This window comes from Typopeltis vanoorti, chromosome 18 (genome assembly GCF_054136105.1).
Source record: "Typopeltis vanoorti isolate ZY-2024b chromosome 18, IOZ_Tvanoo_1.0, whole genome shotgun sequence".
Taxonomy (NCBI): Eukaryota; Metazoa; Arthropoda; class Arachnida; order Uropygi; family Thelyphonidae; genus Typopeltis; species Typopeltis vanoorti.
The window spans coordinates 45,397,079-45,410,933 of NC_143566.1; the positions used below are offsets into that span (position 1 = coordinate 45,397,079).

Consider the following 13,855-nt stretch of genomic DNA (forward strand, 5'->3'; position numbering starts at 1 on the left):
TCACATTATTGAGACCAGTACTGAAATTACTTAACAGAAGTATATGACATTTTGTTTCTAAGAGAGCATGGTTTCTGGGTTATTATCTAACCCATAGTCCATTTTGGGTGACATAGGTCTGTCTGCAATATTTTGAGAGGGGAACAGGAATGATATAAAATATGAACAAAGCTTAATTTTTGTTTACTAATAAATTTACTAATTCTGAGCTAATCAAGACTTAGATTGCTATCTTAATACAAATTCTGAAATATTGGAAAATTTATTAGAATAAATGAAAAAATAATTAGATATATAGAAAAGTAATTTTTGAACATAACCATTTATTACTTAAATGGAACAGTTCCTATTTATTTTATTTTTACAACATATAAAGAATGTAAATTTTTTAACTTTTTTTTTGTTGTTGTTTATTATTGAAATGTTTATGGATTTCAATAAGATACTGGAAACTTTATATGTGTGAGCTCACATACATATATATTACACACACCTGTTGATACAGAATTTATAATTTACCTTATGAAGACAACATTGCATATCCATTAAATGCTACAAACAAATTCTGTCCTTCCTACAACAATAAATTTTGCCTCAGTATGTTATGTTTTAATAAGGGCAATCCCAAAACACATAACGTAATGAAAATAAAAGTGATGACATCAAGATAACACAAGTGTGTGTGTGTGTGTCTTTTTTTTTTTAATTTATTTTTTCGGTTGGTAGTTGGTTTCTTCTATTTAGTCCTCTAAAGCTAAATCAACAATTTTTCCTAAGTTATGACTGATGGCTCTTTCTAGAAAACTGATCCACGACTTATCCTCTTCTCTATAGATATGCGATTCACTGGAAATAAAGAAACTGTCAGCACAGATATCCAATTAAATATGAATGTTTCATAAAAAACAAAGAATGAAATTCAAGCATCACAACATACACACACACACGCATGCACATGCGAGAGTCTTAAAAATCAGTTTATTTTGATATTCAAATGTCAAAAACACAGTACTTGAATTAAAGTCCCCATTCATTAGATGTTAAGAAAAGTATAAGAACCATTTAGTGATGTTTGTAACACCATTTCAGTAAGACATATCAGTACAGAACCACGTTATTAGAAGATGGTTATTAATACTGCTAGAACACCAGTGATGAGCAAAATAAGGATCTCTCAGCAAAGATCTACCAGATCTACCTTCCCACAGTGTGGCCTGTTTCTACAATGGTGTACCAGGAAAGTATTCTTACCTCAAAAGCACATATCTTTCTTACTTGATGGATGATCATCCAGTGAAATGTCACCATCACCATATTTATTAAATGATTGAAATGAATGTTGTCATATTTCTTCTCCAGAGCAGTATTTCCACTCATGCACTCCTACTTTTGTTTACATATGATACAGGTAACATGCTTCATGAATGTAACTAAAACATCATAATTAACTAGAGAGTAGTATATTGATGGCACATAAAGCAGCTCTACAGGCTGTCCACCAGATAGTATATAAGACTGACCTAGACATCAGGAAGGTTTTCTGATTAGATAGCAAATTCTTTGCTGTCTAATTTGGCAGACAAATTGAAGTGGGTCCAAGTGTGAACCATACAGGAAATACTGTTGAAGTCATACGTTGACAGGAGCTCAGGTATTCATTACTTATTTTTAATGGTATTAACAACACTAAACAATTTTATCAAAAGATGTTTTATTAACTGCTTATATTTTGCTGAATTTCAAATCAGCATCATCATCATCATCCTGGCCAAAAGAAATAATCAAAAAAATAAAACCAGTTCATGTTAAATCACCCCGTATATGTATGGATTACCAAAAATCCAAAAACCTAATATCCCCCTATGCCCCATAGTCGATAGCACAGATAGTCCCACATATAAATTGGCTCAGGTATGCCTAAAATTGGATCCCTCACCTTCAGTGTGTACATTCACTCTTTACTATTTTTTTATGCAGCTCCCACCCACAAAAGGTTTATGTTTGTTTGTTTGTTTGTAAGCCTATAGTACATTCATATGGTGGGTGAGATAAGGATTTTCATTATATATATATATATATATATATATATATATATATATATATATATATATATTGTATTGTCATTTATTTTTCACACAGTCCAAAAATCCTGCTCTATAGACCGAACATGGAACTTATTCAAGCTATTTCGGGTCTACAGTAAGTGGGATGGTGGTTGTATACTGGGCAATAAAACTCATCTGACACCTGATAGCAATCACAAACATCCATGCCCAAGATGGAATTTCAACCCACAGTCTGTAGGTTGAAGAGCAGATATACTAGTCACTTGGCCAACCAGGTCAGTTAAAGACTGCTCTACAGATTCTGATACATAACCATTCTTTATATATATATATATATATATTTTTTTTTTTTATCAGTTACTCAAGTTTTACATCTGCAGTCAAAAGTTCATCCTCCTTGGGATTTCAATCCACAACTCAGACTTACTTCTGTTCTCCAAGTCTTTCTTCTGATCAAGCTGGTAGGGATGTCAAAATGTTTGTTGTAAGCAATGTCCTGACACAGATAATTCATCAACAGATGTTAGTTCTTCATCCTGTGATTCTGAGTCTAATTTCCTTTAGCATTATAAAGGGACATTATAATGGGACAATCTGTGTGATTTCTACTACTACTTTTTTTCATGGTATGTTTACGGTTTCTGTTCTCTTGATTCTAACGCCTTCTCATCAATTATTATTATTATGAGCAACTCCAAGGTGTCATTAAAGAGGGAGGCCCTAAACATCATGTGAAGAACTATTCAGCATTTGAACAGTATCTAACATACTTTGCTTTGAACTAATCCACAGTCATGAATGACACCCACAACAGACTCAGGCAGCTTATTCCACTCATTCACCACTCTCCAAGTAAAAACTAGTTTTAACAACCTTGCTAACCACACTCTTGCTCAGTTTCCATGGAATGCCCCTAGTTCTCCCACCACCAGACCTGTTCTGAAAAATTTCCTCTGAATTAATCATGTAAAAACCCCTCAGCAATTTGAATGTCTCAATCATATCATCCCTTTTCCACCTATCAACCAATTTCTGTAATCCACAAATCTTCAACCTGTTCTCATAAGGTTCATTCCATAGACTAGCTACTATCTTGGTCACTCGCCTCTGCATTCTCTCTACCTTCTCCCCATCACTAAAAAACTCTGGTACCCAGATCTGCTCATCAAAGTATTCTTCAGTAACCAAGTGATCTGCTGAGCTGATTTAGCTGCTTTTGCTATGTGCCCTCTAAAGTTCAACTCCCTATCCACCAACACTCCCAAGTCTCTGGCCTTGTCAATTTCCTGGAGTACAGTTCCACAAATGTGGTATACTGCTGATAATCTTTTCACCCCAAAATGTATAACCTTACACTTTGACACATTAAACTGACATCCATTCTCCTTAGGCCAATCTATCCAAATCATCCTGCAAAATTTTGACATCATGTGTATTCATCACTATTGCTCTACCCAACTTGGCATCATCGGCAAATAACTGAACAGTTACTCTCAGTTACAGAAATGAAAAATCATCATCCCACTTTTTACCAAAAATTCCTAACCATTATCTAAGCCTAATTTCTTCAACAAGAGTGGCAATGCAGTCCAAGAAAAATATTCAGTATAAAAAGTGGCTTAAGAATAATGTCTGGTCCTACAGCTCATAACAGCTGCAAAAACAATAAAACCGAATCTGATTCTGAAAGAGTCAATTTAGATTCCTAACCAAGGATACCAAGTGCAACTTTTGCATATCCAAGTTTCTTTCTCTCTGTCATATGTGGTACTATTGTAACATCATCCAAAGACAAGGCCGATCTACTGGCATCATTCTTCTCCAATCCTTCACTGACGACCAAAAATACCCCCATTTTACAGACTAGTTCTCTGAATACCTCCCCATCTGATTATTCTGATTGCTTTCTGACAAAAGAAATCAGAATAATCCTTAATAGCTGAAAAAAAAATAAATAAAAATTCTCACCCTGATAACATCTATTCTACTGTGCTAAAAAATCTATGGTCCAGTTAATAGAAACTTGTTTCCATCATGCTTCAGGATAGAATGGATGTCATCTTAAACTATCTTTTCAATACTCAGCTGGCATCCATCCTATATTGAAGCATGATGGAAACAAGCTTCTATACAGCCAATTCAAAAAGATAATGAACAGTTAGCCAACAAACCATATCAAAGTGCTCTTAGTTTAGTTCTCTCATGGAGAAGGTAATCAACAGTCACCTTCTTCCACATGGAGCCCCTGTCAACTAATAAATGGCCAGAAACACAGATTTCACTACTCTTGATTTACACCAAGGGGGAGGAGGTAGAAAACTTATTCATGACATTTATAGGACATCTGATTGGGTGTGGCACACAGACTTGTTCAGGAAAGTACCACCATAAAGTCTGCTTTTTATCTTTTGCAACTGGATCACCAGCTTCTTCTCAGATTTCCCTAGTAATGCTGGAATATAACCTGGGTCTATTCTCTCAAATATAATACACTTTTACCCATTGTCTTCTTTCTGTACAGATATGATCTTCTCTCGCCAACCTCAGCAGAGGTTTCATATTAGAATGTCTTATTTCAAATGTTTTGGTGATTTGGATGTCCTGCATCCAATCCTATAGGCACTGATGATGTAGCCTACTTTGAGAAGGCATATCTCTGCTGACCTGACAATCTAACAAAAGTGATTGATCTAGTAGGAACCAAGTACATCATACATCTTTCAATGGTCTCATGAAAGCAGGTCATCTTTAGACAAATAATTTATCTTCTTTGGTATTTTTTTTTTCTGACAGGCTTTAGACATATAAGATGGAGATACTCATAATTGTCATAATGTAGACATGGAACTTAAATGTCACATTTTTTGTACACATCTCTCCGTGAGACAGGAATTATATCCTGTTCTTGAGAAGGTGTTCCTGATAGCAAGTTTTTTACTGAACTAACAGAATAGATGTGGGCAATAATAAAAGATAATGAAGGAAGTGAGAACACATATATAATATTCATTTTTTACTATTAGTGTAGAAAAAATTTTACTATTAGTAGGAATAGCCTTCAGCATCTAGTTAAAAATCAATGTATATTTACATAACTTTAAGAAAAAATTAAATAGTTGTTATGGCTGGAGGATTATATGGACATCTCCATGGAATCTAGTGACTCATCATGGACAGTAACCCATGACTGTCTCTGGCAACCTGTTCCATTCATTTGCTAATATAGCAACCCCCCCCCCCCCCATATGCTTACAAAATTTTCAGGTATACAATCAGCCATAACCTCCTGTAAATGATCCTTGACCACTTCCCATGCTCTATCGACGTCCAGCCTTTGCAGTTGTACATGCCATGGCACTGATCCAAGCAATCTCCTAAGCTTGTCATACTTGCCAGCACGGTAATTCCACATATACCCGGTCTTAATCGAAAATTCCACACCTTTAGCCACCTCCCAGGTCAAGACCTTATGATCACTCTCACCAATAAGTGGCAACATGGTCGTATTCATTAGTCAAATTCTCAGATGCTATTACCAGGTCAAGCACTCTCAAATCCCTAGTATTTTCTATTACATGCTGTCTCAGATAGTTATCCCTTAATAAATGAATAAAATCCAGTTCCTTCCTCACATGTGTCCTCTCTCCTTCCAATCAATGTTACAATAGTTTACATCCACCATAATAATTACCCTCCTTCCACTCATTTCATCAATTTGTTTATGCATACTATCTCCACCATCTATTCCATCATCTGGTCTATAGCAGCACCCAACTGTATATTTTGTTCTGCTAGTCACAATCCCACACCAAATAGCCTCAAATGAGCTGTTTTCACTATCCTGCAATACAACTTCAATTCTCCTTGGCTGCAGTTCATCAGCTATCATATAATCAAGTATTTATCCATGCATATGTACAATATGTAAAAAATTTATAATAATTATGTAATCTGGCAATGATGAATGTTGGAAGTGTTGTTTATTTGCATATAAACATCTACTGAGAAAAAAAATAAAAAACAATAAGATGAGAGAATGAATCAGAGGGAATAGATAAACTGCATGAATGTAAACAAACCAGTAATTCTATTAGATAGGCTTACATGTTGGTTACTCATAACTATTATTTTTCAAGAAATAACAACATATACTAAAATATTAATTATAATAACTTTAATTAATACTTTTCTATATTTCAGCAATGTTATATTGCCATCATCAGGAATCACAAAAACAAGTGATATGCACATGCAGGTGCTAATACTTAGAAAAGAAGGCGAAGAAAGGCACCAAAGTCGGGCCTAGAGTCCTAGTGGGATACATTGGGTGGTCTTTGGCCATTGGGCTGAAGATCTGAGGATAAGTGCATCCCTAATTTGGAGCGGACTCATACATCCAAATTTGCTGAGGTTTGGAAAGTTTTTCAGTACTGAGGTAGATTCAAGGAAGAGCCTCTCATATTTGTATTTGCTGTGGTATAATAGAGTGGCCTTCTTTCAGCTTTGGACACTGACTACAGGATACACTCTGGTGGGTGTCCAAATATGACAGCAGAGAGATACAAGCAGTGTGATTATGAGGGAGGAATGTGAGTGTGACATAGAGATGGATATCATCATCAATTTCCTGATATATACTCCCAAGGAGTGTTCAAGGTTACTATGAGAGCACTGCATGATTAAGTTTACATTATTATTAATCTCCTATCAACAATTTTTAGGTGACTGGAATGCAAAAGTGGGAGAAAAAGGAGGCATAACTGGAAAATTTGGTTCAGCACTGAGCAAAGAAAGAAGAAAAAGGATGGAGTTTTGTGCTGAGAAGAGTTGCTTTATTGCAAATACTTGCTTTCAACAACATAAAAAAAAAAAGAGTATACACATGGACTTCCACCAAATGGTGAATATAGAAATCAGACATTATAATGTTGCCAGCAGAAGCTGGAGAAGTGCTATCCAATTTGCAAAAAAAAAAAAATCCCTGGTGCAGACTATGAGACAGATCATGAATTATTGAGAGCTGAAGTTAAATTGAAATTAAGGTCTACGAAGAAAAAGAAGAACAGTACCAGATTTGATTTAAATCATATAAATGAAGCATTTATAGAAGTCGGGAAAAAAATTACAAAGTTTGGAGAAGACAGGAAGAGAATTAGAAGAACTGTGGGAAGAAACAAATGTATTTCGTCATTGAAGCAGAAGAAGAACAATCTTAATAAAGCAATAAGAAAGAAAGAATGTAAATAGTTGTCAGAAGAAGCTATTCAAATAGCAGAAGAAAGGGTTAGACAACTGAGTGCAGATTACCAGAAACATTCTAGGAAAGATAAGGAAAAACATCTAAACAAAAGGTGCAAGGAAACTGAAGTACACAATATTATGGGTAGGACAAGAGATCTGTTCAAAAAAATAAATGATGTTACAGGGGAGTTTATCCCTAAATTAGGAGTTGTAAAAAGTATCTAATGGAAGAAGAAGTGAAAAAAAAAGATGGAAAGAGTATGTAGAGGATTTGTACAAGAAAGATAACAATATTGAAGGAAAATTGAAAGGAGAGAATTTGTTGAGGAACCCATGATATTGAAAAGTGAAGTGATATCAGCAATGGAACAGTTGCCAAAAGAAAAGCTCCTGGAGCTGATGGAGTGTCGGTAGAATTATTGAGAGCAGCTGGTGATGAAGTAGTGAATATAATGACTGAAATTTGTCAACAGATTTGGAAGAAAATATACTCGCCTAGAGATCGGAAAACATCAGTATTCATTCCAATTCTTTAAAAAAAAAAAAAAAAAAAAAAAAAAAAAAAAAAAAAAAAAAAAAAAATTGTGAGAATTATAGAACCATTTGCTTTAATTTCACATGCTAGTAAAGTTATGCTGAATGTGATCCAATAAAGGCTGGAGCTATATGTGAATAGAGAAATGTCACAAGAACAGGCAGGCTTTAGGAGAGATAGAAGAAGTAGAGACCAAATAGCAAACATGAGATGGATTAATTAAGGGAAAAGGACCAACAGGTAAAAAATGAAGGAAATGGTTTGAAGATATAAGATCACGGACAAGATCACATGGCTATGCAGAAACAAAAAGGAAAGCCACCAACAGAGAGAACTGGAAGGACATGGTGCTGCACACTCTCACTGAGGTTACATAATGATGGTGATGATGAGATGGATTATGGAAAGAACAAGAGAATTTCAGAAGGAAGTATTTTATTCATTATAGGAAAGCTTTTGATTGTGTGGATCACAACAGACTGTGGAGTAAAATTAGATCAATGGGAATACACGAGCATCTAATTCTCTTGATAAGAGAGCCATATGACAACCAAGATGCTTCAGTCAAAACATCTCCTTGGAGAAACAGACAGTGGAAAAAGGGATGTTGCAGGGTTGTCTCTATCTTTTTAATATTTATACTGAATATATTATGGGAATAGCTGACTTAGACATAGATCCAGCCGGAATTAAGATTGGTGGTAAAAAAATAAATAATTTAAGATATGCAGACGATACAACCCTTGCAGTAGAAACTAAGGAAGATCTGGAGAAGTTGATTATATTGGTTAAGAGGAAAAGTAACAAAGCTGGGCTTAATTTAAAAATCAGCAAAACAAAAGTAATGGCTTCTGGCTTTAAATGAATTTATAATAGAGAGAGATAAAACAGAAATCATTGAAAGTTATGATTTACTGGAATTCAGAATCAGAAATGATGGTAAATATGAAAATGAAATTAAAAAAAAAAAGAATAGTCATGGGAAAAAAAAGCTATGTTAAACCTGACAAAAATTAGAACTGTCAACGCAATGGTTATTTCCATGATGCATGGATATGAAAGCTAGATTATTAAGAAGACAGACAGAAAACAAATTAATATGAATTATCATTGTGGAGGAGACTATTAAAAATCCCATAGACTGCAAGAATGATCAATAAGAAGATTTAATAGAGTATAAAGACAGCATGCTCCTTGGAGATGATGAATGCTAAACAGAAGATAATACTTTGGACATTTGTGAGCTGATGAATCATTGGAAAACACAGTTATTTTGGGGAAGACTGAGAGAATGAGAAGAGAAAAGCACAATAGAATTGGATGGACAATATAAAAAAGAACTTACCAACTTGAACTTACAATTGCCGAAAGAAAGGAAAAGGAGGCCAAGTGGGATGGAAAGTCTTTGTGCACAAGATCATCAAGAACGAATGGATGGCACATAAAAACATCACCAATTTTCCTCCAAATCAATCTATTAATAGTGAGCATCTCAATATTGTCATATCTAACATTCCATGCTTCTAAGCCACTTCTGATCGAATCAATCCACCTAGACCTTGGTCTTCCTCTGGGTCTCATTCCTGCTATCTTGACATCAAACACCTGTATTGCTAACTTTTCCTCACCCATTCTATTTAAGTGGCCATGCCACTTTAGATTAGCTCTACTAACACATTCTTGAATACTAATAATATCAAATTCATTTCAAATATGACTCTACCGTTAATGTTATCAGTTCACTCTCCTAAATTTCTCCAGAACCCCCATTATCTGTGTTTTCTAGTCTTTAAGCAAGTGCTTTATTTCTAGCCCAACCCTCCATAACTCAATCCATAACTTAAAACTGGTTTAAACACTGTCTGGTATACTGCTAGTTTGGTGTTTTGACTAATTTCTCTCTTATTCTCTATAAATTTATTCAGCCAGCTACCGACCACACCAGCTTTACTTATTCTGTTGTCTATTTCCAGATTTAACCTGCCATCTTCACTAAAAACTATACCTAAATAGCTATAATATTTTACATGTTCTATAGGGTCTCCATTAAGAATGCAGCTCAAGTTTTCTATGCTTCTGCCTATTTTTATGCCAAATTTGTTACAGTTGTTATTCAATTTAGTCAGAGAATCCAGGAGACTTGTACTAGATGTGTTTAGGAGTACAACATCGTCTGCAAAGAGCTAAGTTTGATATCTCCAATTCTAATATCAGGCCTAATGCCACTTTCTTTCATAATGTGATCCATATAGATGATGAATAAGAGTGGAGATAATGTGCATCCTTGTCATACCCCTGATTTTATATCAAACCATCCTCGTGTATTTCCTTAAATTCTAAATGCTGACTGACAACAAATATAGGCCATGTAATGCTCTGTATAATGTTCCACTAACCTTATATAATTGTAATTTTTTGAAAAGCTTTTCTCAGGGCATCTTTTTCCCACGATTTCTCAACTATTTGTCTTAAAGTAAAAATCTGATCTTGACAGCCTCTATTTGATCTGAACCTAGCTTGTTCTTCAAGTTTCTCTTCCACAATCTTTCTCAACCTGTTTTCAAGTATGCATGCATAAATCTTACCTGGAACACTTAGTAGAGAAATTCCTCTGTAATTCTAACATTCAACATCATTTCCTTTTTTTTATATATATATATAGATGGGTACTATGAGGTTAGATCAACACAGAACTGTAGAGCCTACAACACCCTCTGTCTTAACTTGGATCACAGAACCATTAGTGCTCACATCAAGCTTCAGCTAACAGCTACCAACTCAAAGAAACAGCAACAGCATATATAAAATGGAACAGTTTAGAAGATCCCTCAACCTAAAACAAATATAAATAAGCCATTTGCAAACAACAAAAAAACCTAGTACTTACGAGTCACACCACTGAAAATAATAACTTCAATAATTTAATAAAAGAAGTTGCAACAGAAGCACTGGATAAATATATCCTAAAACCAGCAGAACTGGGTGTCACAGAATTGCATAAAACTCATTAATCACAGAAATACCCTCAAGCAAAGAATGAGACAACTCAATAGTGAACAGATAAAGCAAAACTTTGAGATAATAAATAACCAAGTATATGAGTCTCTACAGTGGCATCGCGTGCTCATTTCGGTTGGGTGTGCTGTCATGTGGGTTATGCAACCCACGCTACATCACGTTAATTTGACCGTATGCATGGGAGTGCGTCTGCAGAAAATTTTCCAGGGGGGGGGGAGCTTAGAGACAAATAATTACATCAATAAATTTTAATTAAATAATTATATCAATAAACATCATTTAACTTTTTTTGATTAATTATTTGTCGATGTAAACTATAACTACATTATTTTCATTTTGCATCGATTTTAATGATCTTTAATTCTTGGGGGAAAAAAGGTATTCCGAAATTTCATATATAAAAAAAATTGGCCGGCATATTTTATTAAAAATCAACTAATTAATTAATATTAAATTAAATTATTTCAGTTTAAAAGCAAAAAAATCATAAAACTAACAAGTAAAATAATATTAAATTACATACACTTACCTTTTAAAAATGTATTTTTCTGTTTAAATTTGTTTTACTATAAATTTACAATTCACACTTCACTCAGTAACTCACTAGACACAGAGAGCAAACTGGTCACTGTTCACATATTAGAAAAAGATGAACCGACAATAGGAACACATGTTTTATTGATGCAATAGAACACATGTTCTATGTCTACCCTGCTGTTGGCCAAAGCAGGCCAACCCATAATAAAATTTTAAGACAGACAAAGTGTTCCCAGGATGGAGGGTGTAAGATTACATATTGCAATCAATTTTACGATTATAATTTGTGGAATTTTTTTAATCGATCCCGGGTTCAAGTTCCCCGTTCCCCCACCCCCGCAGACAGACGCCCATGACTGTATGATTGTATTTTATCAATGTATGAAAGTTTTGAGAGGGCATAGAGGATCAGCGCTCATCTTAATTAGTCCAAGGCAATTAATTGCAGGATAACTTTTAATACTTCTGCGTAGAGTGGGGGAACAATCTGTTTTAGAATTCATTAAAAAACAACAATGAAGGAGAATGCTATATTTGGTTGGTATATTTGAAATACTCAAAGATGAAAATATGTGAACCATCATTTATAAGATATTTGAGAATAGGAAAGAATAAGTGTAAGTAGAAACACTTTCATTAATAGTAAAGAATAATTAATAATTATCATTCGTGATGTGTGTGTCCTATAAGTTGCTGTGTAGAGCGAATAGCACGATCTTATAAATCGTAAACATGAATAAGTGAATTTATGATGGCATAATTAAAAAAAAAATCTTACGAAGAGAGAGTATTGCAAGAATAAATACGGTTTGATGGAGCAGCAAATCATCTCATAAAATTTGTTATACATATTATGTGTATTTCTCTGGTTTGTGTATATTTCGCTCTGTTTTCCAAGAATTTTATTTTGTTTACTGAGACTCAGTATACATAACATCCGATCATTATCGGAATTATCCACACTTTCGGAAATCCTAAATTCATTAGGTTTTCTTTTCTTTTTTTTTTTTTTTTTTTAAGTATCAGTGGTTCTTCTGCCTTATCAATCTCACATATGCTGGTATTTTGTTGTAGATCAACAACATCTCATAATACAAAGAATATTTATTTTTATTCAGGAATAGATATTTTTTACTGTCTATTGTTTCTGAAGACTAGAATAAAAATGCCTCTATATACCGTTAAAAAACTTTGCAACCTCAACAGATGCTATACTGCACAAGCAAAAGAAAAAACAATTAGCATTTTTCTCTCCTAACATCCACTTTCAAATTTTCGGTTCCAGAAAACATGCATAACAACTGTTTGTAATATACATCGGATACAAAAAGCGCTCAACTCATGACAAGTGACAACGTTCAATTGGATTGGTTGACACAATAACCAATCACAGACCCTAGGTGCTGAGTCAGCTCAAAATTTTAGCTCACCCTGCCCCGCCTTCTCAGCGGTTTAAAAACATTAGAAAGCTAAGAATTTGACCGGCTGCACCCTCTTTACATCTTTTTGAATGGCTCAAAGGTGTATGCATTTCGAAAGCACACCTGGGCTATTAACACGAATGTGATGCAATGTTTACACGGCAAAAAGTGCCTTCTTCATGGAGCACTAATGCTTTATTACCCTAGTGATATTGTGTTCAATTTTAGGAATCGTGCAAAGTCTGCAAAGAATTGGGGGAGTCTTTAATGGGAATAAATGAAAAATATAATATCGGTGATACTTATATTTCGTGGATGAGCACCGCACACCTGGAATATTCACCCCTGAATCCCTAAAAAGAGACAAAGAATCCCACATACAAAACATGTCAAACTTTGGAGGATTATCATAGAAACCGTAAGACCAAAGAAGGAAACCCAAAAAATTAAGAATTATCAGAATTGAAACACTATTTTAAAAGTTTACTTAACATTTCATAAAACATTTCATAAACTTCCGTGCCCAGAATCAAAACCGAAGAATGCCTATAAATAGCAACAATGTGATTCTTGACAAAACAGCACTTAGCAAGCAAAAAACAGGTAAAGTCACAGGAACTGATGTAATCACTTAGGCTCTTCTAAAATAGTGGAATTATGAATATGACCTTTCCAAGAGTAACTGAGTAACAGTCTTAAGCAGATTGTATTAAAGCTGTTAATGGTTTTATTGCTTTTTTGGGCAGAAACATACAGAACACAACCAACCTTTAGAAAAAGGTGGGTTGGTTTCTCTAATGATGGAACCTTATACTATATTTGTATTTTAGTTTTATTTGAATTAAATGTCAATCAAAATACAAATATTTCTGCAGCTTGACATAGTTTGTCAAAATGTTGTTGCTTGGAAAAAGATGAATCTATTAATACTATATTGTCTGCATAGCTGAGGTCACTGAGACAGAGTTGTTTATCGTTGGTTGTTAATGTTGTACCAAATTCATCCTAAACCCTTGAAAATGTTGTCTAAGGTTATT

General features: G+C 34.3%; 1 protein-coding gene across 2 annotated transcripts in view; it reads right to left on the bottom strand.

Annotated features, from left to right (window-relative positions):
* Positions 1-303: 303 nt before the first annotated feature.
* Positions 304-13,855, bottom strand: part of LOC150096627 (cyclin-D1-binding protein 1 homolog) — a 251,676-nt gene continuing 238,124 nt past the window's right edge. For both annotated transcript variants that reach the window (XM_090408002.1, XM_090408004.1), the window contains one exon: positions 304-846. In XM_090408002.1, coding sequence (XP_090264128.1) covers positions 741-846 — 106 coding nt within the window. In that variant the 3' untranslated portion in view covers positions 304-740. The remainder of the gene's footprint in view (positions 847-13,855) is intronic.